Genomic DNA, 22434 nt, shown 5'->3' on the forward strand with positions numbered 1-22434 from the left:
GGAAGTCTTAAAGTCATCTTGAATCTGTTCACAACCAATTTTACTTTCACTATCTGATGTTTCTCAACGTGAAACAGGATATTCAACAATAATCAAGTTCCGCTGGACTTGTCTAACAAAGATTGAAAAATTAGTGGGCTTGATGTCGGCCAAAGCAAGACTGTTTCAGATGATAAACTCTGTCATCTTCTCTCTCAGATGTGATGATGAATCTTCATATGCAGCGTGTGCTGAAGGGACACTGGCAGAATCGTCCTCTGGAGAAGATCAGGCCCATCAAGAAGATCTCGCTCAAGCATAAGTTGTGTTTGGGTAATCGTGTCTCAGACCCGTCATCCAAAGACAAACACAAGCTCGCCAACTCTCTCCTCTCCACAGTCCGTAAGTGTGAAAACAACAACTAAAGACAACAGAAGACCACATTTATTAGCTTTAAAGGTCTTTTATTAACATTGAAAATAGAAAGGAAATAAGCAATTAAGGGAGCTGGAGTGTGCCCTGTATGATCAGAATGACTGTATCGTGCATGCTTACATCTAGGCCAGTCTACAAAATTGTGTGTAAAACCACTGCTTCCTCAGCATCTGAAATGTCAGGAGCTGAGTTTTCGCTAATGAAAGCAAATTCTCACACCTTTAGGAGAGCCTAAATTTGGTCTAAATATGACAGCCTCTATGTGCCGTTAAAGTGACCTGTGAGTGTCTGGCTGTCATTAGCTGCTCTCTGCCAGACGCTCGTTGCAGTGACTCAGCAGTTATTTCTGGCATCATATAAGTCCAGCCACAGTTGCTGAATCTTATTTGTTTCTTTCATATTCCATTAATAATTATTGAATTATTGTTATAATAGTAATTGAATTACTATTATTGGTAGTTTTGTATTACTTAGTCCAATTTATTGAGAGATTTTGGCATGATAATCATGTATTCGTTTTGCAAAAACATTCAGCAGATGTTCGAGAAAAATATTGCAAAAATATGTACATTATGTAAAATAAAGTATAGTGACTAAAAAAGGATATTAAATATTAAAAATGAAAAAGATCAAATTAACACGTGTGAAATAACCTTAAAAATAAAAGTAAAGATTAAAATGAATAGCAGTGAAGATTTAAATGAAGTTAGAAATAAAGGTAAAACAAAATAATAATGCAGTTCATTGTACATAAATGATGTAAAATAATCCAAGAAGAAGTATACTGGGTACCTGGCAAAGAAAGAAAAACATTAAACTAAAAATTTTATTAAGTTAATGGGGGAAAAAAACTGTTTAAAATGGTCAAAATAATAAGTGGAACACAACACACAAATTATGAACGGGGAAAACTGTAAAGATTAAAATAGAAAACAGTACAGATTAAAAGAGAAGTTAAAATTAGGTAGAAATAAACATGTAAATCAATAAACTAAAAATTATATAATCAAAGACAGAGGATGCAGAGTAACTGAAACAGAAATGTAAAACGGATAACAGTAACGATTAAAAATGTTATAAATGTAAAAAAAAAAAAAAAAAAACTTGTGTAAATAATTGTACATAAACTATGTAAAATACACACATAAAAATTTGCAGCAAAAAAAATTTCATCATCTGTTTATTCTTCCTGTTTGCTATTTCTCTCAGGTTTGTCGCATCATAAGGTGCGCTCAGAGAAAGTCTCTCAGCAGCAGTTAGACATCCCAATCAGTGCCAGTAAACATGAGTCTCGCCAGCATTTCCGCCAGAGCAGTTCTTTTGACAGGAGTCACGGCCGCAAGAGACCCCGTGAACCCTCGCTGGACCGTACAGAAAGTTTGTTCATTTTTTTTTTTTTTTTCATTCCTCCTTTTATTGGCTTCAGTCACATTTGCTTCCATCTCCCTCTAAATCACCACTGAGTTCAATCCTGTAACTCAGCACTGTCTTTGATTTGTTTATAGATGCTCCAAAGTTGAATATGGACATGGGGAGTCCATGCCCATCTCTGTCTGCTCTAAACACGCCCACCCACAGCCCCCTGATGAGACAGTCATCAATCTCCGAGACCTCCACACTCCTTCACCTCAACAGCAGTGCCGCCGTAAGATGCTCTTCAAAGCCTTCCGAGTCTGTTTGTGTAAACGTGAGAACGAGTTACTTAGATCTGTATGTGACTCTTTCAGACTATTCGCCGACGGAGAGGAGAGAGCCCCTTTGACATCAATAACATCGTCATCCCCATGTCTGTGGCCGCCACCACCCGAGTGGAGAAACTACAGTATAAAGAGATTCTTACCCCAAGGTCAGAGACACAAACTGTCTATCCATACCTGTGTGCATTAGCCTTATATATTCAAAGATTTGTTCTTTACCTACTAAATATGTTGCCCTTTGCTTTTTAATTGTAGTTGGCGAGAAGTGGACATTTTTGCAAAACCAATATCTGAAGAGGATGATGCAGTGGAGGTACGGCCATGCAGTTGGTCACCCAACAGTTATTTTAGGCTATTTCAAGCCTGTAAGCTGCCTAGCTATAGACGATGATGCTCCAAAATGCTTTTTTGGTAGGCAGCTCAGTAGGTTTTGAGCTAAAATGGCTGCCAATATGATAAAAATCTAGACAGTGAGTGTGTGTTTTCCATGTAAGTGAACTGTCTGTGACTGGGCGATGTTATTGTATAACCACTTGAAGATGATCACCTATGCATTTTGGATCGAATACAATCTCCTCTGTTTTCTTTGTATTTATTAACTAATTTTTATCACACCAGTCAACAAACCGGCTTATTTCTGACTGGTAGATGGTGCTAATATAGCGGTGCCATCTGAATATTTAAAAATATAGTTTTGTGAATGCATACTTGAGCATTCATTTGTAAAAAGTGTAAAAAGAATGGGTGAACTGACAGAGCCTTGTGGAACACCTGTACTAATGGTCCTTTGATGTGAAAGACAATTATTTACTTTTACACATTGAGTTCTATCTGTTAAAAAAGAAAAATACCACTTAATGATAAATGGGTTTACACTCAGCCGCAGTGATTCTGTAATTAGTGATTTGGCTTGTTAATGTTTAATTTTAGGAGTCCCTTGTCATTTTTTAATTGCCTGCATCACTGAATACTACCCGGTGTATGTTTTAATAATCTACCTCCATTCTCTCAGATTGAAGATCTCTCTGATGTCACGTTCTCTCAGCTTCACCTTCCGTATGAGGGGCAGGAGCGCTCTCGCTGGAGTTGGAGTGCCAGCAACATAGCAAAGAGAAGGGGCAGCAGGTGAGTGAACATAACTTGTACTGCTTTTCTTTGCCGTTTTTAGGAACAATTGCAATTTTGCCTGCTGAACATCTTTGCATGTAGCTGACCTTGGTTTTGTACTTCATGATGTCAAATGAGTTAAACAGTTTTAAAAGTGAGAGAAGAATTGCAGTGAAAAATAACTCCAGGCTGTTCACTTACCTCAACAGTACAATGAGAACTTACTGAAGCAAAACACATTCAACAACATCATCTCAGATGCACAAAGAAAGATGCCTGTTCCAAACTGTAATAGGTTTTGGTTAGTTTAGATGTCATTGGATTCCGTGTTGCATTCATATTTCAGTCAAACCGCACCAAAGTTTGTTTGGAAGCAGACCCACCTTTTCTTGTTTGGTGTGCACCAAAGTTCAGATGGCAGTGTTTACACTTACTCACCGCATTCATACCAGAGTCTGAACACACATGATAATAAGTACTAATCTTTTTCTCCACAGGTCATACAAGTCTGTGGACGGACGGACAACACCCTTGCAGTGTGGCACAAACCCCTCCACGCCGCAGCCCTCGTCTCCAGACACGGCACATTTCCACCTGCTGCATGAGTACAACTCGGTGGCATCTCCATCCAGCCCTGTCAGTCCAGAGATGCTGATGCTGTCCGGCCTTCACACGCCCGGCTCCAGAGACTCCCAACGGCTGCTGTCCAACGAGGACACGCGCTGCTCCACCCCAGATACCTATGAGGAAATGGTAGGCTCCTGATATAGAAGCACCATTGGTCAGTTTCCTAGAATTTATGTTGTCTAGTGTTTCAGGTAAAGCTAGATGGTTCATTGTACGTTCAAAGTCACATGTGCTCAGTTGTACTGCAGTGCACTTACTACAGTGACTGTCCCACTGGTGCAGCTAAGGTGGAGTTAGGAAATGAACAACCTTCCGGTTACCAGATTTTTTTGCTCTTTTGGTGCATTTGTCTTATTATGTGTGCAGATATTTACTTGTTGTGTCTCTGTTTGTCTCCTACGGGCTCCCCAGCCGGTTCAGCCATGGGAATGCCGGACATTTCCGCTGGATGTGGATCCACAGCAGGAGAGCGAAATCCATCACAGTCCAGCTGGCGAGAGGCCCTGTAGGACCATTCGACGGGTGTCCGGGTGCAGGTCATCCAAGTCGGAGTCTGACACTGGGCCTTCATCACCTCTCGACGATGACGGCGCCAAGCAAAAACAAACCAACCCACCCAAACCTACTCACCAATGAAGCCTAGACTCTGCCCACCCACCAGCTTTCAGAAACTCCTGGAACAGCAGCAACGTAGATGAAAAATAAATAAATACAAAAAAAAAATGAATGAAAGTCCCTGTTGTTTGATATTCAAACATCAGTAAATTCTTTCACGGTTTTTAGTGAATTGTATGGAGATATATATTAAGACCTGTTTTAATTCAGTCTTGCTTTTGGGTCAGTGAAGAATAAAAATGTAAAAAAAAAAAAGAAGAAAGAAAGAAATTAGCTTGAGGGCTGAACCTAAATAAGAAGCTCAGAAACGTATTGTATATCGCAGAAGAGCACTTCCCCCTTAGCATGCTGTTGTACTGAGGGGCTCAGCTTGCATTGTGTGTGGTACCCTTTCAGATTTTTCCAATATCCCACATAAAATTACTCGTTCAGCCTTGCAGTTTATACTGGAGTGATTAAAAACATTAAAATAAAGCCAATAATAATGATTACAACAGACTTGCGTGAAGGTCCAGATGCATCTCTATGTTTTCTCTGTGTGAAAGCACTTCATTTCTCTACACATTCCCTGATTATTATTTTAAACAGACAAACTTCCCCGTATTTGATGCCTGGGAATTGCATAAATTCCGATATCTGGTTTGATTTCAGTCCCATGTTCTCGTGAATACCGTGGTTTGTCTGTGCCCCACTTCTGTCAAAGTGACGGGGAGAGCAGGTGCCTTCATCGCAGCCAGAAAACGAAAGTGATGGGTTGCTCTCATGCGCTTTTTAAATGCCACCGTTTGATTTGAGTAGTTAATTGGTCTCTTGCATGACAATTGTCTGTAACCTTACAACCAGCACCTGAATAAACATGCGCAGGAAGCCAACATTTGAAACTAGATTCCACTTGCTGCATCTCTATAACTTATCATTGTGTAATAAACCGTGTAATTTCTCATGTGGGTGTGAATTTTAAAGCACTTGACATTGCTATGCATGATCAGGTTAGTCTAGAGAATGTGCATTCACTCCAATATAAACTGAAATGTGCTGCCACTTGACTCGGTTTTTCTTTTGACTTCGCTCCAACCCCAGCTCTTCCATTGATTGGTCAGGTCTAAACTTTTGTCTTGGTTTAATAAAACACAATCTGCAATACCTACAGCCATCGTCGAATCCCATAACTTGATGTTCGAGTAATAATGTTAACTGGAGTGCTTGATAGGAAAGGACTTGGCAATTTTTCATTCGTTGGCTCCTCAGTTGCTGTCGGTCACAGCTCCGTTTTTCCACTGTGTAACGATGAGGAATGATTTCTGTTAGTTCCCCAGTCAGTGAGTCACTGCTTGCAACTCCCTCCTGTTATTTTAACTAATACGAATGTACTAGTCTAATAGCGGACACCAGTTACTTAAGATTTTTATAAGTAGCTTCTCTGTCATACATTTCTAGCTATTGTAGCCATTTGTTCTTGTTTAAGGGGTGTCATGTAAACCAGAAATCCTTAATATATTCCTTTTCACTGGAGCGTAACAGCGTTCATAGCGTCAAGAGAAATCTCATCTGTTGAGGTTGTGTGGCAAATCGTAAGGGGACCATCCACGACTGTCCCATTTCCTGCTGAGAAACCCGCCACCCCTTTCATTCTTAATATCATTAATTATGGTTTTATGTCTCTCTCTGTGGGGGTCTGTGTACTTATCAGGCAAATGTACCATAAGGTTTGACTAGCTTTCAAAAGCCAATATTGTATCGTGTGAGTTATTTTCATACTTTGAATTTCCAATGTGGTGAATGAGGGTTGGGTGAGTCTGGTATATCCTTTAGCATGTAATAGTTTGTACAAAACAACAAAAAGTTTATTTTGTACATACCTTGTTTGATTCTTTACTGTGTTTGATGTTCAGGCTGTAGCTGTCCTGATTGTCTAGGGAGAAGACACATGAGAATATTTAACACTTTCTTTATGGAGAGGCAACATGGGAAAAAAGGAAAAAAAAAAAAAAAGTTTATGGATAATTGGTCAATCTGACAGACAGGCAACGTTTGTGCTTCTCCAATTAAAAGTGAATTATATTGTACTCAAATGTCTTCTGTCTTTCTGTTTTCCTAGAAAGAGTTTCAATCTGGTTCATATATGAAGCTTAAGTTTATTCATTAGATATTCTGCTTGTATCAATAAGGATTTGGATTGGACCTTGCATTTCTTTAACATTTTTATTTTTATATATAAATAAATATATATATTAGGTTTTTATATAATGTGAAACCTTTAGAAACCCATAACAATTGTTCACACTAATGTTAAAGGTAAGGGCAGAAAGGTTGTGGTTACTCCTTTATCTGCGCTGTAATGACCTAGGATAAAGGTCCACTCAGGTAAAACTACCAGAAACCGAGTGAAAGAAAGCTAAAGACCACTAATAATAACTAATAATAAAAAAAAAACTACAGACATGTTCTTAGAGTAAATTGGAAGGCACAGCTATTTACAGTCTTTATACTTCATTCTGATGCTGCAGCACACAGATTCAGAAGAATTTGGTTACCAAATGCATTTAAAAAAACAAAAGTGCTATAAGCCGTTAAACGTTGTTTCACAGTATTCGTCTTGTCATGTGATATGAACATGAGGCGACCAGCCCCATGCAAATTAAAACCGCTTTCATTTGGCTCCTGATTCGCCTCATGTGAGTGTTCATGATTTTATACAGATTTTGCAATAGATTTTTTTTCTTCACGTTAAACTTCTTAAATTAAAAAAAAAAAAAACATTACATTGTACCTTTAATGATATCTAGTGTTTGTAACAAGTCCCGTCCACTTGTTAATCTAAGGGGTGACGTAAAGGAGACCAAAAGAGTAATCTTTCAGAAAAACAAAAGACACAGAGAGCAGTTTAATACGGACTTTATTTCCAAATTCACGTTTACAGCAAGGAGTATCAATGTAAACCAATTAATAAAACACATTACGATAAAGACAATCACAACTGTCAAGCTAGAATGAAGAACTGCGATGAGAAGAGAAGAGCAGAGGCGGGAAAAGAAACGGAGGAGAGAGAGAGAGACCTCGCGACCGGTAAACAGATTACAGAACAGTCTGAAACGCAGCTAAAGGGTAGAATTACTTAAAAGGCCTTATCCAGTGCCATTTCTAAACATTTTATCTGATAATTCTGTTCTCCAGCTTAACCCACACGTCTAAATGCTCAGGTTTATGTTAGCAGCATGCTGTTCAAAGGACGGCCACAGTGTTGGATTTACAGCAATCCTCTAAAGCTTCTCACAGGGTCAGGTGAGAGAGATACATGTGGCACTAGGCAAGTCCTGTACTGATATTGTGGATTCTGGATGCAAATTTCCCCCTACTTTACCTAATATTATATACCCCTTTCTAAATGCAAGATATACATCTAAACGAGTAATGTAGTTTGTGTAAAGGCAGCTCTTCTGACAAATCAGTGCATTCACTTTCAAATGAGCATAAAGCTGCAATGCACTGCAGATATTAAATAAAAAGCTTAGTGTCAGATCCAAATCAGATCATCTGAACACATTCGTACATCTTTTACATCGTCCACACAATACTATTAGAAAAAAAAAAAGTGTGCAACATAAACCTGGATTTTAGCAGGTAGCTTCATTCCTTCAATCTTTCTTTTTTTTTATTTTTCTTCCTCTTTCTTTGCATGTTTTAAGATGAGTTAAACGCTCTAGTAAAGGTGGTTTTCTAAACAGTTGTACGGGGATGTGGTGACTGGTTACTATATTCAAGGGTGAAGTCCATTGCATGCTGGGAATGTGCAGCGTGTGAGAGTTGTGGTTTGGACTGATGACTGTATTGAAGGCTTTAGTACTGAGGGGAGCTTGGCTAATGTGTTAAATGTCCTGCAACAAATGAATCCGCTCTGTGCTGCTGTACATGACTGAATCCATCTTAGACCACAGAGAATCTTTAAAACACAGACAGTTGTTTTCTCAAATGCAGCTGATGGACACCGGGAGGCACTTTTCAGCTGTCTGTTCCCAATATGAGATTTCCCGATATGATGTTACAGTTATTTTATTGAATGCTTTGAAATCCCCTCATGTCCTTTGCATCGGTCCATACACACATTCTTTGGAACAGCATTTTATACACAGAAGCTGAAAACCATCAGTACAGAAGCATCGTGACCGTACAGAGATGAGTTAAAGGAAACAATGAGTGAATGTACCGAGTGATATCAGTTTGATGGGGCTTGTGCAGGGCAAACTACTTCAGAGCTCAACAATAAGGATGACAATGTGATCCGGGGCCTGTTTAAGGCCGTCCCTACATCTTATATTTGGTCTCATAGAACTTGTTAATCATAGCAATCATTTTTGTTTTGAAAACTGAAACTTCAAGCGATGTATTGGATGCACTGAAATGGTTGTCATTAATTATTAGATATTATCAGTAAGGTTTTGCGTTATGACATTTATGCCCCATTTTTTTTTTTTTTTTTTTTTTACATTTTTAATTATTTGCATTAAATAATCGTAAACAGATCATCTCTAATTTTTTAAGACAATTTTGCTAAAATTTAAATTTTACAAATATTTTCCAACAAAAGCTATACGTCAACTTTAATGGCTTTACATATCTAATTACTTGCATTAAATAATTTTAAAAAGATAATCCTAAAGTGAAATGTATATTTTTAGACACAAAATGTGAACAACTGTTCAGATAGATAAAAAAATCCTTAATGTTGAGCCCCGTGCAACAGCTTTGTTTTAAAGTTTTGAATGATTTTTGTATATTGACATTTGCTTTCTTCTCTGTCAAAAGAGTCACTAGAGGCCAAGCAAGAAGATTTCATTCAGCGACGCAACTTCCAGTGCAGCTGAGGACAGATAAGCCTTGAGAATTTGCTGTGGTGATGAATGAGGATGTGCAGTTTTAAAGAATTCACAGACAAAGTCTGGTACAGAAATATCTCATTTATGATATTAAAATTACAGCATCCCAGACTCATCGGAATAATGATTTATCAAAGTCTTTACTGTTTCATTTTGGATCAAACACACAATTGAGGTGTTTAGAGAATTGAACAGCTTTTATTAAGAATCAAAGCATGCATTATAGTGCCCGCTGATGTATTTGATTTAAATAATTATATAGCAGGCCACTGTTGCCACAAGTTTTACCTAAGAGCGTTTGAAATGTTTTTGTCCTATCAAATTCATAGCCAGTATCATTAACTGCACCCTTCCAAACCATGGAGCATGTTTGCCTTCCCTACGGCTGCATGTCAAAACAGGAGTGCATAAGTTATGATAAATAAAAACATTCACAATAAGGCAACGAAGCAAATACAGCTTTGAAAGCAAATGTCATTGTTGTTTCTTTTAAAAAACGGGGTATTAAAACTAACAAAATCAGGCTACTCAGTGCTGTAAATAACCATTTGGATCAATACACCACCAGCTCCCTTTAAATTGTAATTGTTTTTTTTTTTTTTTGATGATACTAAGCCAATAACATCAATACCTGTCTCTCCGTGCCAGGAGGCAAAAATTATTTCACAAGCAGACAAGCCGCTGGGACAACCTTTAGTTAGGAGAAATCCGACAAGCACCTTATTTAAAAGGACTGAAGGAGATACATTTGTAACTTTTTTTCACTTTGTCAATTGCCGACACGTTTGGGCTGGCAGCTCACAGGCCTTGTTTAGCGAGGGAGGCTGACACCTCATCAGCTAGCGTGGACAGTTGTGGGGAGTCGGTCATGTTGATGCTGCCGGAGGAAGACACGTTGCTGAGACGGCGGGGCGATCCATCCGTGGAAATGTCGGGGGACCGGCACACGATCTCAGCGCCGTGGTCGGTGCGCGCTTTGGCTTGCTCTCGGAAATTTAGCTTGTGGCTCTCAATCTGAAGGGAGGAAAGGTGGAATTTGGATTCAACTGGATGGATATGAACAATTGTCAGGTTTTGTAAGATAATACATGCATAAAATAAAATTAAAAGTCGTATGTATTGTTTGGGGTCACTAAGATTTTTATTTTTTTATCACCAAGGCTGCATTTATTTGATCAAATACAGATTAAAACAGTAATTATATATATATATATATATATATATATATATATATATATATATATATATATATTATTACGATTCTTATTTTAATATATTTTCTTCATCAGCCATTTCTCCAGTGTTCAGTGTCACATGATCCTTCAGAAGTCATTCTAATATGTTAATTTACTGCCCTGTAAATATTTTTTATTATTATCAGTGTTGAAAACAAGTGTGTTTATTGTGGAAACCATGCTTTTTTTTTTTTTAGGATTACTTGATAGAAAATCTATTATATAAATAGGCATTTATTTAAAATTTAGTTGTAGCATCTTTACTAACACTTGTGATCAATTTAATGTCCTTATGAATAAATGGTTTTGAGTGGTAATGTTATAATCTGCTGTTTTATTTTGAGAGACAGCTGAAGGTCATACAGTAAGACTGCCCTCTAGCGGACTTACATGGCAACATGATGCAATATCGTAAGGTGGGTCTTGTATACTTAAATTATAATAAACCTGCACCACAAGTCTTCTTATAGTGAGTTGCATATACCTTTTTAACCCATTCAGTTAATTTTAGTAAGGATTTTTATATTTGCTCATATGACCAGAAATATACTAAAATATTTTTTAATAAGATAATGCACAATTGAATTAAAATAAGACTTGTTACAGTGCTGACAAAATTATTCCTAGCACAGAAGGACATGAAAACCATGTAATGATGACGAGTCAGTTAGCTGTGATATACTTACTGAGGCCCTCTGACTTAACCAGACTGTTCCCTTCAGAGGAGGGAAGGTCAAAGGTCATGTCACCACCATTAGAGTGAACCGCGTCCCCATTAGAGGAAGCATTTGCGGCCTGCGGCTCTGCTTCCTTCCCCTTCTCCCTCTACAGCGTGGACGCCACAGTTCACAGGGTTATGGGTAAACAAAACAAAATGGGTTGGGATGCAAATTATGAAATGGGGTTATGAAGGGATAAAACACACTCACTCTAGAGGGAATGCTGGGAGAAGGGGTGAAGCTGTCTCAACACTTATCAAAAATTTCAAAGTAAGAGTGCTGATCTACTCTATCATCATCTTCCTTTGGATCAAATAATAATGTCCATCAATAAGTTAAGAGCAAAAGCTGTTTGATCATAAGACTAAAGTTCATTTATTTATGTGCTCTGAATCCATAATTATGATGTACTGTATCTAGTGCTAGACTAAACAATAAATACATTTAAACGTCACCTCCCACCATAAAGCATTCTTCCCAATTCACAACAATTAAGTCGATTCAACCTTACAACTGGACCAACTTAAAGCATATGACATTTGAATGAATTCTATGAGAGTTTTACTGATTCATTAAAAGATCCAGATCCATGATTTTACATAAGCTTATTATCTTTAAAGTGCTGCAAATAGTTCTCAGATCAGCACTCCTACTTGAATGTGAATGCATGAAAGCAGCAGTGAGTCAGCAGTTTTAGGCTATGTGTGATAAAAAGGGACACAGGAGCAGCGGATCGCCGAACAGAAGAATAGTTAGCACTAAGCAAGGGAGCACTAGAAAATGCAGCGATCTTAAAAATGATTGAAAACGTGCTCAGTAGAGAGAGAAGATGAAGGAGAGCAAGACACTCAGCATCTATCATCCAGTAAATCCTCTGCAGTACATTTATTTCATTTGTAACATATATAAAATCATTTAATACAGAATTATATGTAATTGATTAGAACTTATAATATTAAATGTAATAGCTTTATACACTTGTGGTTTAGTGTGTTGAGACTACATTAATTCAGATTTAATGAGGCAAGGTTTCTTAAAGCTACAGATACTTTCATTTAAGAGACAGATCATTTACTCACTCTCATGTCATATGCTTTTCTCACTTTAGTGGAACACAAAGTAATTCTGCATGTCCTGGCTGTCTCTGAAGCCTGACAGCCCCCCTTCACTTTCATTAAATGAGAAGAGGAGCCAAAACATTCTGCTAAACGTCTCCTTTTGTGTTCCATGGAAGCCATAAAGTCATGCAGGTTTGGAACAACATGAAGCGAGTGAATACAGACCGAGTTTAAGATTTTAGATGAAATAAACATTTAAATAAATAATGGACCATGGGATAACATTTGCTCTAGATTAGGTGCAGAACAGTAGATCTTAAAGGCATCTCAAAGTTGTTGGCAAAAATATGTGCAAAAGAAGTACATTGAAGTCTGCCAAGCAGGAGGAAGCATGCTGACCATAGCAAGATCTAACATGAAGGAAACCTTCAAGTGAGTATTGCACATAAAAGTAGTTACGCACTTGTATTATTGTGAATTAATTCTACATCCAAATGACAAATAATTCAACACAGTATTGCACATTAGTGATTCACTAGAGACTCGTGGTGTTGTGTTTAATAAAGTCAAGAACATACCTTCTTCTGTCCACCCTTAGGAACATGTCCAATGTTCTCCAGAGATCCAACCTTTGACTGGCCTTTGAAGTCCAACTTCTCAGATTTGATCTCCACATTTCCTCCTCCTAAAATACAGATAAAAGTGTACAACTTGTGTTTAAATAAAACCTTGCCCATCTGTTTTTAGTTTACTGAAGGTGAGGATAAAGTTAGGGATGACACTTCCGATCAAATAAGATACAGTAGATAAAAATTGTATGTTATAAAACTTGCATAAACAATGAATAAGCAATGTTGGTTGTCGTGTTTGGCCTAAAAATGCCTAATGGCATTTCTTTATATCTGACTGAAATCTCACCCGGTTTGTGATGAATGTTGACCTTGGAGCCACACTTTGATTGGACGTTGCTTAGGTCGACCTAACCTTAAACCTGAATCACCTGAAGCAAGAGGAACAAATAGAGTCAGTTATCAACCAGAGCATTTTGGAAGGAAATGAACCGCATGCTCAGGCACCTGAGGAGCTGATGATCTGGAGTAGGAAAATGACCATTATTCACAACAAAAGGGTTCATGGGACAGAGAAGAAACTTGCTTCCATTTATAGGCCACCACAAAATAGATATAAATCCAATTTACTATACCCACAATTCATGCAAATGTGATGGAGTGACGTATTTCAATTTTGGAAAAGTAAAGTGTATGCATATAGACTGGGTTGACGTCACACATATGATTGACTGTATTACTATCTGTCTGAATAGGACTTAGAGGGCATTTAGAATTGTGTAAATACCCTTTTAAACAAGAATTAAGACATGAAAATTTTCCTTCTCATCCCAAATACTGAGTCAGAAAAGAGATTCACTCTAAATGCATCACTCAATATTTTAGTCAAAGGCACCCAAGGGTTTATAAGGGGAAGAGATTGTAATGCAACAATGCATGTTATATCTGATTTACTGTCTCAGGGGATATTCAGATATAACTAGATTTACACCTGAAGGCAATACCAGCACTTGTAAGGCAACAAAACAGCATCTTTGGTAAAATGATCCAGAATAGAAAAAAAAAAGTAGCACACCTAAGGATGAAATTATCTACAAAGCAATGTCTGAATTGAGTCGCTAAGTAGTTCAAGATGATAAGAGTTGCAAAAAAGTATGAGAGGAAGAAAAATTTGGTATTTGAATACAGATTAATGGATTTGAATTGCCCTGCAAGCACTGTAATGATGCACATGCTCACTTTCAAGCACTCAAGTGAAGATCCATATCCATTGGAGTTTTGTTTCTGCATATCTGACTACCCAAGACCCCTTCACAATCTTCACCTGCAGAGGAATTTATGGTACATGCATGCAGTCTACACAGCAGCACATCTGCATCATCAGTCAGCAATCCAGGTGCATCACCAAGAGAAACCAGGAGGAACACCAGGTAAGAGGAGATACCAACACTGGGGATTCAGGCAAATTAATTGAACCTAGTTTTTGCAAAGGCATTTAGATGGATGTCTTGCCCAAATGCATTGCCAGTGCAGACTAGCCAAAAAAAAAAAACTGGCACCTTATAACACAGCTCATAGCTAAAGCCACTGGTCAGATCACATTGTATTTGTTTTGTTTCATTTCTTGCAAGATCAACAAGAACTTAAAATATAATAAAAGTTGGTTGCACGTTTTTTTTACAGTACATGTAACAATACATTCACACATTAAATCTTACATACCACTAACAAAATAAAGTAAAATATAACAAAAATAAATGGGTTAAGATAATGACTTCAGAGGTAGTTTCAGGGTTTGTATTACCCAGTTTTTGTATTCACTTTAATAAGTACACATCATGTACATGTAGAACATGACTGTAAAATAAAGTGCTACCATAAGGTTAATATGCTAAAATTGAATGATAATTTGGATGTTTACACCTTGGATGTTCAGGTTCAGTAGTAAGTTAAAAATAGGTGAATGAATTTTAATCTAACAGTTTAAAAACAATTATTTCATACTGTCTTTTGGCTGTGTGAGTGTTTATCAGATAATACTTGACTTGTTGATGCAGAGCTACTTAAAAGATTTGACTGAGGGTACGTGTGTCAAGGTTTCATTAGTTACAAAAGGTAACTATTCACGTTGAGTGTGCAAAACTGTCTTTGAAAGCTTTGAGACTGAAACTGTCTTTGAAAGTTTTCACATCTAGTTCGTTTGAGCCCTGCTGACGCTCTCGGTGCGGTTCAGCTCGTATATGTGAACAAACAAGTGATCTCAGACCCCCCTAAAAGGACCCAAAAACGAACCGTACTCAGACCAAGCACCGAACAACATAACACGGATCGTTTGTGGGTCCGTTTGTGGTTCGATTTCCTTGTGATTTGTGAAAGCATTGAGGTCCCGGTATGGACCAACATAACAGTGATGCTTGAGGTTGAACTAAACTATTTAGTACTTGTATATTTTTATAAAGGCAATATTTATTATTATTATTATACTAATGTCATTTCAGATATTCAATTGTTAATTTTTTCAAAAATAATTAAGTAAATAAATGAATCAACTGTTAACTAGAACAAAACAAAATAATTCTGTTGTAATTTATGTAATCTATGGCTAACTGTGCATTAAATTATTTAATGCATGCATCGCTACGCATTCTTGTGATGACAACCACCCAACGCGCCAGGGAGATCTAGAATTTTGCCCGCTTTAAATCAGACACAGAGATGAAGTAGTGTGGTAAGATTACATATATTTGAATGCATGAATTATTAATTTGAATTAATTATCTAGAGATTGATAGAGAGAGATCGAGAGAGAGATGAAAGTTGTGTTTGAATTGCGTCTGTGCGTCTCATTCTGCAAAAGCGAAGCTGTGAACTTCGTTACTTCAAAACATCAATTTTACCCCCTAGCTGCTGAGAAATATAATGTAGCGATTCAGTATCGAAGTTAGTATATTAATAAAACTTGCGCGGCAGCATTGACAGCAAGTGTCCAAGCTGAATTAACTTTATACATAACATTACCTTTTAATTTTAACTTTGACTGAAATGCATTGTTAAATCTCTGCAAAGGTCTTGACCGGTGACATGATCAGGGATTGCCTGCTCTTCCTCATCCCCTTCCCTGTCTACTTCATCTTCCAAATTTTCCAGTAGGTCAGACTCCAGCATTTCACTGCTGCACAGAAAGTTGGTGTCTGAGTTCTTATGAAGTTGTGGTGTGAACAAGAAAGGGTCTGAGATCAATTAAGTGCTGAAGAGGACCAAGAAAAGAACCGAGTTCACTTTTGAGTTCACTATATTGTGTACACCAAAAGGACTGAGGTCACTTTTGGCTGGTTCCCTTTCTGGTTCACTTTGAGTGAACTGGGTTTAAACAAACTAAAACAAAAAACACCCTAAAACACACATAAAACCAAAAAACACCCAAAAAATCAATTTCTACAATAAATTACTCACCATCATGTTGTTCCAATGCCCTAAGACTTTCGTTCATCTTCAGAACACAATTAAAGATATTTAAAATGAAATCAGAGAGTTTTCTGTTCCTCCACTGACAGCCTAAGGCCCTGTTTACACTAGTACATTTTCGTTTTAAAACAGCGTTTTAAAATGGAAACGATCCTCGTCTACACTTGCATTTTTACTGCGTTTCAGAAACGATCTCCGTCCATGCTACACAACCGAAAATGCATGTCACATGACCATTCATGCAGGTAAAACTATGAGCATTATGTTTTTGTTTGCACAGTCATCAAGGATACACAGAGTGAATATGGGCAGCCATGCAATCGGTTTCAAAAATCTCCTTTTTGGTCCGTTTACACTGAAACGCAACCTCTAAGTTTTCAAACTAAACAGGGTCTGCAGCGTTTTCGAATGTCTCATTTTTTGAGGGTTGAAAACACCTGGGTAGTTTAAATGACAGGCGTAGCCGCAGCAAAATGTCTGTGTTTTAAAATAAAAATGCACTAGTGTAAACGTAGCCTGAGCAACTGACACTTACAAGGCCCAGAAAGGTAGTAAAAACATCATGGAGCTTGTCCATGTTACTCCAGTGGTTTAACTGTAATTTTCTGAAGCGACATGAAAGCTTTCTGTGTACAAAAAAAAATCAATCTCCAATGCAAGTTCACGAGAGCTTCTTCATCTTTTTCTCCCATCCTCTAGAGATTGACAGTGTTGAGGCGAGAGCACAGCTCTTGCGATACAATCCGTACCGGAAGCGCTGTGCTGTTTGCAAGCAGAGGAAAAGGGAAAACTGCTGTAATATTTGTAATAATCTCTGAAGAATTCAAAATTCAGACTTGCATTTTTTTGCCCAGCCTTACTTATTCAAACCAGAATATACAGACAGAGCTTTGAACCACTGGAGTAACATGGACCTTCTAAATGTCAGTTACTTAGGTTGGAACAGAGAAACCTCTCTGATTTAATTTAAAATATCTTAAATTGTGTTCCCGAGGATGAAATAAAAGTTTTGGGGGTTTGGAACAACAAGACGATGAGTAATTAATGACAGAATTTTCATTTTCGGGTGAACTCTCTTTAAAACTGTTAGAAATATGCAGCAGTCATAGTCAAAGCTTGAGACTCTACAAGACTTTTAAAATCTGAACAGACTGTCATGTTGTTCCGATCACAACAAATTCACGCAGAAACGTGCACCTTGTTGCTTGGAGATGTGTGAAAAATCAAAACGTGTTCTAAAATCAGCTGATAATATCAAACATGTTTGATATCCTCTGAACCAGAGGTGGAAAGAGTACAAAAATATTCTACTCAAGTAAAAGTACCATTACATTAATGAAATTTTACTTAAGTACAAATAAAAGTACCAGTCTAAAAATCTACTTAAGTAAAAGTAAAAAGTAGCTCGTTTAAAATTTTACTCAGAGTAAAAATTACTTAGTTACATTTTAACAGTGGAAGGGAGGTAAAAATGCGACAGCCCAAGGGTGTCAAACTCGGTTCCTGGAGGGCCACAGTCCTGCACAGTTTTAGATATAACCCTAATTAAAAGACACCTGATCCAGCTAATCTAATCATTTAGGCTTATTTGAAAACTACATGATATGTGTGCTGGAGCAGGGTTAGAACTAAACTCTGCAGGAACTGAGTTTGACACTCCTGGGATAGGCCTATTAATCTCAAACTAGTTGTTTTTAATTAAAGGAATCAGTTATTTTGAATAATAAGACATTTAGGCTGTTACCAGGCAAATCAGTATCAACAAACTCATCTTTTCAATGCAGAGGAAATGCAGAAGCTTCATCGGAAGTGGCATTTAGATTTAGTTATTTACACACTGTTTAGTGCAGGACAAGAATGCATTTAACCTGCAGTTACAAATGCATGAATAATGTTTTGATATACAAGACGTAAAATGTTGAATACTCATTTGAAAATATAAAAAAATAATTATTAAAAAAAAAAAAAAAATCAAAAGATACTTTAAATGTAAAATTAAAATGGCCAGTATGTGTCAGCAAGTCACTGTTAATAAGTGAGTCATTGCGATTGAACCGAATCATTCAAACAGTTGATTCATTCAGGAACAAAACACTGTCATTGCTCAGAGACGCGAAACTGTGCTATGGTGGCTGTGTTTGGAATTATTTTTTGTTGTAGAAATAGAGCAAAAACAGGCAATATGGTGTCTAAAACGCAAGTCACTTAAGTAACTAGCCTACTGACCTGTTGTAAAAAATATATACATATATATATATATATATATATGTGTGTGTGTGTGTGTGTGTGTGTAATCATGATGATTTTTGGAGGAAATTTATTTATTTATTTACGTAAATTTTCTGCCCCTATATCTTCAATTTTGTGATCATTCTAAATGCATTTCAACATTACTGAATCACACAGTGAAAGAACGCACTATAAATGCACGCGCATGTCATTAAAACAACAATTATGATATTATGGCAGATGATACAGGTATATATCGCACACTCTGCAACACTGTCTTTTTGGCTAATTTGTGCAAAACCTCTTGCTAAAATGTCAAAGCTTCATTTTAACCACCAATCCAACGATGCAATTATTTAGCTTACCTCTAACATTACATGCTTGCGAAGGGTTGATGTGTTGTCGAGATTTTATAAGCTGCTAGTTTGGTCTCCCTAGGTAAGCATAGCTTACACTGCATAATAGAGCATAAATATGGCCAGGGGTTCACTTAATTTCCTTCGAGTTCAACTTCAGAATATGACAGGGTTTCGTTTTCAGCGTTGTCTATACCACTAACGCCTGTTTTGTCCGTCTGCATCTTTCTTGTGATTTTAGCGCCAGTTTGCTCTCCTGCCCATTATTTACTGACGTAGTTTACAGGGAGCAATTATTATTTTTTTTTTTACTCAGTAATTAATGTGTTTTAAAATGTAGCTAAGTACAATACTTCAAACAAAATATACTTAAGTAAAAGTAAAATTACACATTTAAAAAATTACTTAAAAAAGTAGAAGTACACAAAAAAACAAACCAAACACACAAAATCGACAAAACAGCTCTGGAGCACTACCAAACACTCTCTGAACGATCCTAAAAAATTGGAATTGGTGACTATCATACATAACGCGATTCTCTATGGAATCTGTCAACTCAAATCTGCAGACTGGCTCTGACATTCGGTGACTAGAGTTAACTTCTCCAGACAATGCTATATTTGGTTGTTTTTCTCTATTTTCTACACTATTTTACAACTATATCTAATGTTAACTGCTTCTAACTACACTATTTTTCAGAGCAAGGAGTTCTAACCCTACCGGTTACTCACATTACCACCACCAGGAACATGCTTGATATTGTCTTTGGATCCACATCTAGAATGAACATTAGAAAAGTCGATCTTCTTCTGAACAATAGTCACCTGGAAAAGGACAAGGAGAGTCAAGAGTGTTAACCTGATGCTTTGAGTTGATCTGCAGATCCCAGGCTCTGCAAAAAGGTTTTTTTCAGTTGTTAAAGACATAAAATTGCTTTTCTTGTGTTGACGTACTTCCAATTTACAATCTTAAAAAAAGGTTAACTAACAGTCCCCAACGTGAGTGAACTTTATTATAGGCTTTTCTGTCAAATATCTGAACCTAAGGAATGGGGTTCAGACAGAAATAATCCAAATGTCCACATAAAAAATGATTGGCCTACTTCCAGCAGACAGGGTCAAAGTTGTCTCCTAGAGCTTTATAGTATCAAAGTCTTTCAACTTCACAATAAATGCATCCAAACCATCTGGCTTTGTTTTCAGACATTTGATTTTACCAGTTGAAAATCAGGCATGACAGAATTACCTTCCCGCCTCCAGGCTGGTGTTTGATGTTCTCAGTGGAGCCGATCTTGGACTTGACGTTCTTCAGGTCAGGCATGGGTGCAACAGGAGCAATGGGGGCACGAGATCTCACTGAACTAGGTGATTTAGGAGGGGTGCGCACCACCGCCACTTTCTTCACCTGTTGTCCAGGGGTAGAGGACCGACTGGCTGGGCTGCTGCAACCACTACGGTCTGGGGTTTTAGGTGAGTCAGCTGACGATGAAAAACAAAAGACCATATACTTTCCTCCTTTTTTGCTCTTCTGATTATTTAATTATCCTAAAGTAAAAAGTTTTTTGTGCCTTTCTAGCCTATCTTTGAAATTTTATGGAATATATAGAAGCTTTCATGGAATTTTGTGCACTGTTTTTATTATTTAAACTGTGCAGATTTGTCGATTGCAAGCATTCGATTGGCTACTGCACAAAAGAGGCCTCTTTTACCTCTTTCAATGAACCCTGGTCCTGCCTTTCACTGCTCCATCTGTGAAGCAGCTGCATTTCACAAATCAAAGTGGTACAAATCAATCATGTAAATTCGCTATAAAAAGAGAACCATTCCCTTGGGATTTTATAACCCATTTCAAGTAGGCAGATATTGTGTACTTCCTGAAGACTAGTTAAATCGTACACAGTAAAATGATGGGAAGGTGTGCTCACTTTTGCAGTTTGCCTTGCAGTGAATACACTGAAACACAAATATGCCCAGGTTTTACTCGCTTATGAATTTGTAATCAGTGCACTTTCATTTGCCATGTCATGCTGAATGCTGGGGTGGGCTTATGCCATGGGAAAATGCATTAAAAAAGGGAATTGTGTTGTAAATTGTGAGGACTCCATTGCCTGAAAGTGCTTAGTTCACATAATAATGTTCAATTTCCTTTTCAAACTGTCAGGAAGGGAAATTAAATGCTGAGTCACCAAGTACCCTTCCTTTTCATGGTACTTAACAAAGATTCATGTGGACCCTTGAAAAAAAATGCATCTAAAAATCACTTACCAGGGATTTTAGTTCCAACTCCTTGGGGTTTGGCACCCACTGTCTTCGTCTTGGCATCTCCAGCCTAAATATAAGCAACAAAAATGTTGCTAATACTAAGTTTTATGCCTTTTTATAATTATATTACCATTTAAATCCAACAATACAACCAAAACATGACAGAAATCCATTCATTAGCTTCGCTTTCTGCACTGTTGGGCCTTTTTACAGAGTTTGCAGAGCCTAGACTGCTAAAGCGACATGGTGGAGTTGAGGAAGAGACTGAGGGTTTTTTGCTGGGGATGCCTGAGACTGAAGACCCTCTTAAGGGGGCAGAAGTGGGTCTAGCTTTTGCAACGCGGGGTTGTGGTGGTTATCTTACATTTTTTGAGATGGTGATAAAAGACAAAAATGTTAAACAATGGCTAAAAGCGGTCAGTAAATTAACTTAAAAATTAAAGAGATGCTAAAATGCAAGGGAAAATAAAACAAAAAATACCAAATTTCAGACTAAAATTGAAGATCATTTCAATTAAGTGTAAATCGATTTAAAAACAAATCAATGACTCCTCTCAGTTGTTGTGTATTTTAACTAATCTGGCTACAGACTTTACAGCTGCTTTTCCAACAAACCATAATATTACACATGATAATGACTGTACCTTTTTGTCTGGAGTTGCCCCCGCTCCAGCCTTGGCTGTAAGAAAAGAAGGAACAGTAAATGTAAACTCATATATTCACATTTTGGTGGCCTGAATCGAGATTTAAAACGTATCTAGATGTCAGTCTACTCGATTCAAAGAAAAGTTTATGTTGATATGTTTTTACATCAGTGCTCAATGTGATTTATCAGCTGTGACGCTATTCCAGCCTTTCATTTTTGTATGTTTGTTTATGATAGGCATTAAGAAACAAACACTTATTACAAAATGGAAATTCTGTCATCATTTACTCACCCTCATGTTGTTTCTCTCTTACAAATCTGCATGAGTTTCTTTCTTCCATGAAACAGGGAAGTTTATTCTAAATCTTATGAAGTCATTCTTTAGCTTTATAGAAGAAACAGATCGAAATCACTGAAAACTGGGTTAGTAAATGATGACAAAATGTAAACTTTCAAAAAACTCTTCTACAACAACCACCTTTTCATCCATCATTCGATTTGTGCTCAACCTTGTTTTATTATTACAAAATGCAAAGAATTAAGAAAGTTTTAACCTTGTACA

General features: G+C 37.3%; 2 protein-coding genes across 4 annotated transcripts in view; one reads left to right on the forward strand and one right to left on the reverse strand.

Annotated features, from left to right (window-relative positions):
* The window catches only part of kansl1b (KAT8 regulatory NSL complex subunit 1b), a 60701-nt gene extending 54175 nt beyond the window's left edge, over positions 1 to 6526 (forward strand). For 2 of the 3 annotated variants that reach the window (XM_042727892.1, XM_042727883.1), the window contains 8 exons: positions 199 to 381; positions 1624 to 1791; positions 1920 to 2059; positions 2142 to 2260; positions 2367 to 2424; positions 3124 to 3236; positions 3716 to 3971; positions 4248 to 6526. In XM_042727892.1, coding sequence (XP_042583826.1) covers positions 199 to 381; positions 1624 to 1791; positions 1920 to 2059; positions 2142 to 2260; positions 2367 to 2424; positions 3124 to 3236; positions 3716 to 3971; positions 4248 to 4481 — 1271 coding nt within the window. In that variant the 3' untranslated portion in view covers positions 4482 to 6526. The remainder of the gene's footprint in view (positions 1 to 198; positions 382 to 1623; positions 1792 to 1919; positions 2060 to 2141; positions 2261 to 2366; positions 2425 to 3123; positions 3237 to 3715; positions 3972 to 4247) is intronic. The other variant, XM_042727902.1, reaches the window with a different exon arrangement.
* An 813-nt stretch (positions 6527 to 7339) lies between these two features.
* LOC109047536 (microtubule-associated protein tau-like) overlaps positions 7340 to 22434 on the reverse strand; it is a 41307-nt gene continuing 26212 nt past the window's right edge. Inside the window, exons 6-12 of the mRNA XM_042733112.1 lie at positions 21871 to 21905; positions 21230 to 21293; positions 20211 to 20443; positions 19685 to 19789; positions 13265 to 13325; positions 12925 to 13031; positions 7340 to 10348 (exon numbers count right to left, since the gene is read on the reverse strand). Coding sequence (XP_042589046.1) covers positions 10133 to 10348; positions 12925 to 13031; positions 13265 to 13325; positions 19685 to 19789; positions 20211 to 20443; positions 21230 to 21293; positions 21871 to 21905 — 821 coding nt within the window. The 3' untranslated portion in view covers positions 7340 to 10132. The remainder of the gene's footprint in view (positions 10349 to 12924; positions 13032 to 13264; positions 13326 to 19684; positions 19790 to 20210; positions 20444 to 21229; positions 21294 to 21870; positions 21906 to 22434) is intronic.

The sequence above is a fragment of the Cyprinus carpio genome, chromosome A3, assembly GCF_018340385.1.
Source record: "Cyprinus carpio isolate SPL01 chromosome A3, ASM1834038v1, whole genome shotgun sequence".
Taxonomy (NCBI): domain Eukaryota; kingdom Metazoa; phylum Chordata; class Actinopteri; order Cypriniformes; family Cyprinidae; genus Cyprinus; species Cyprinus carpio.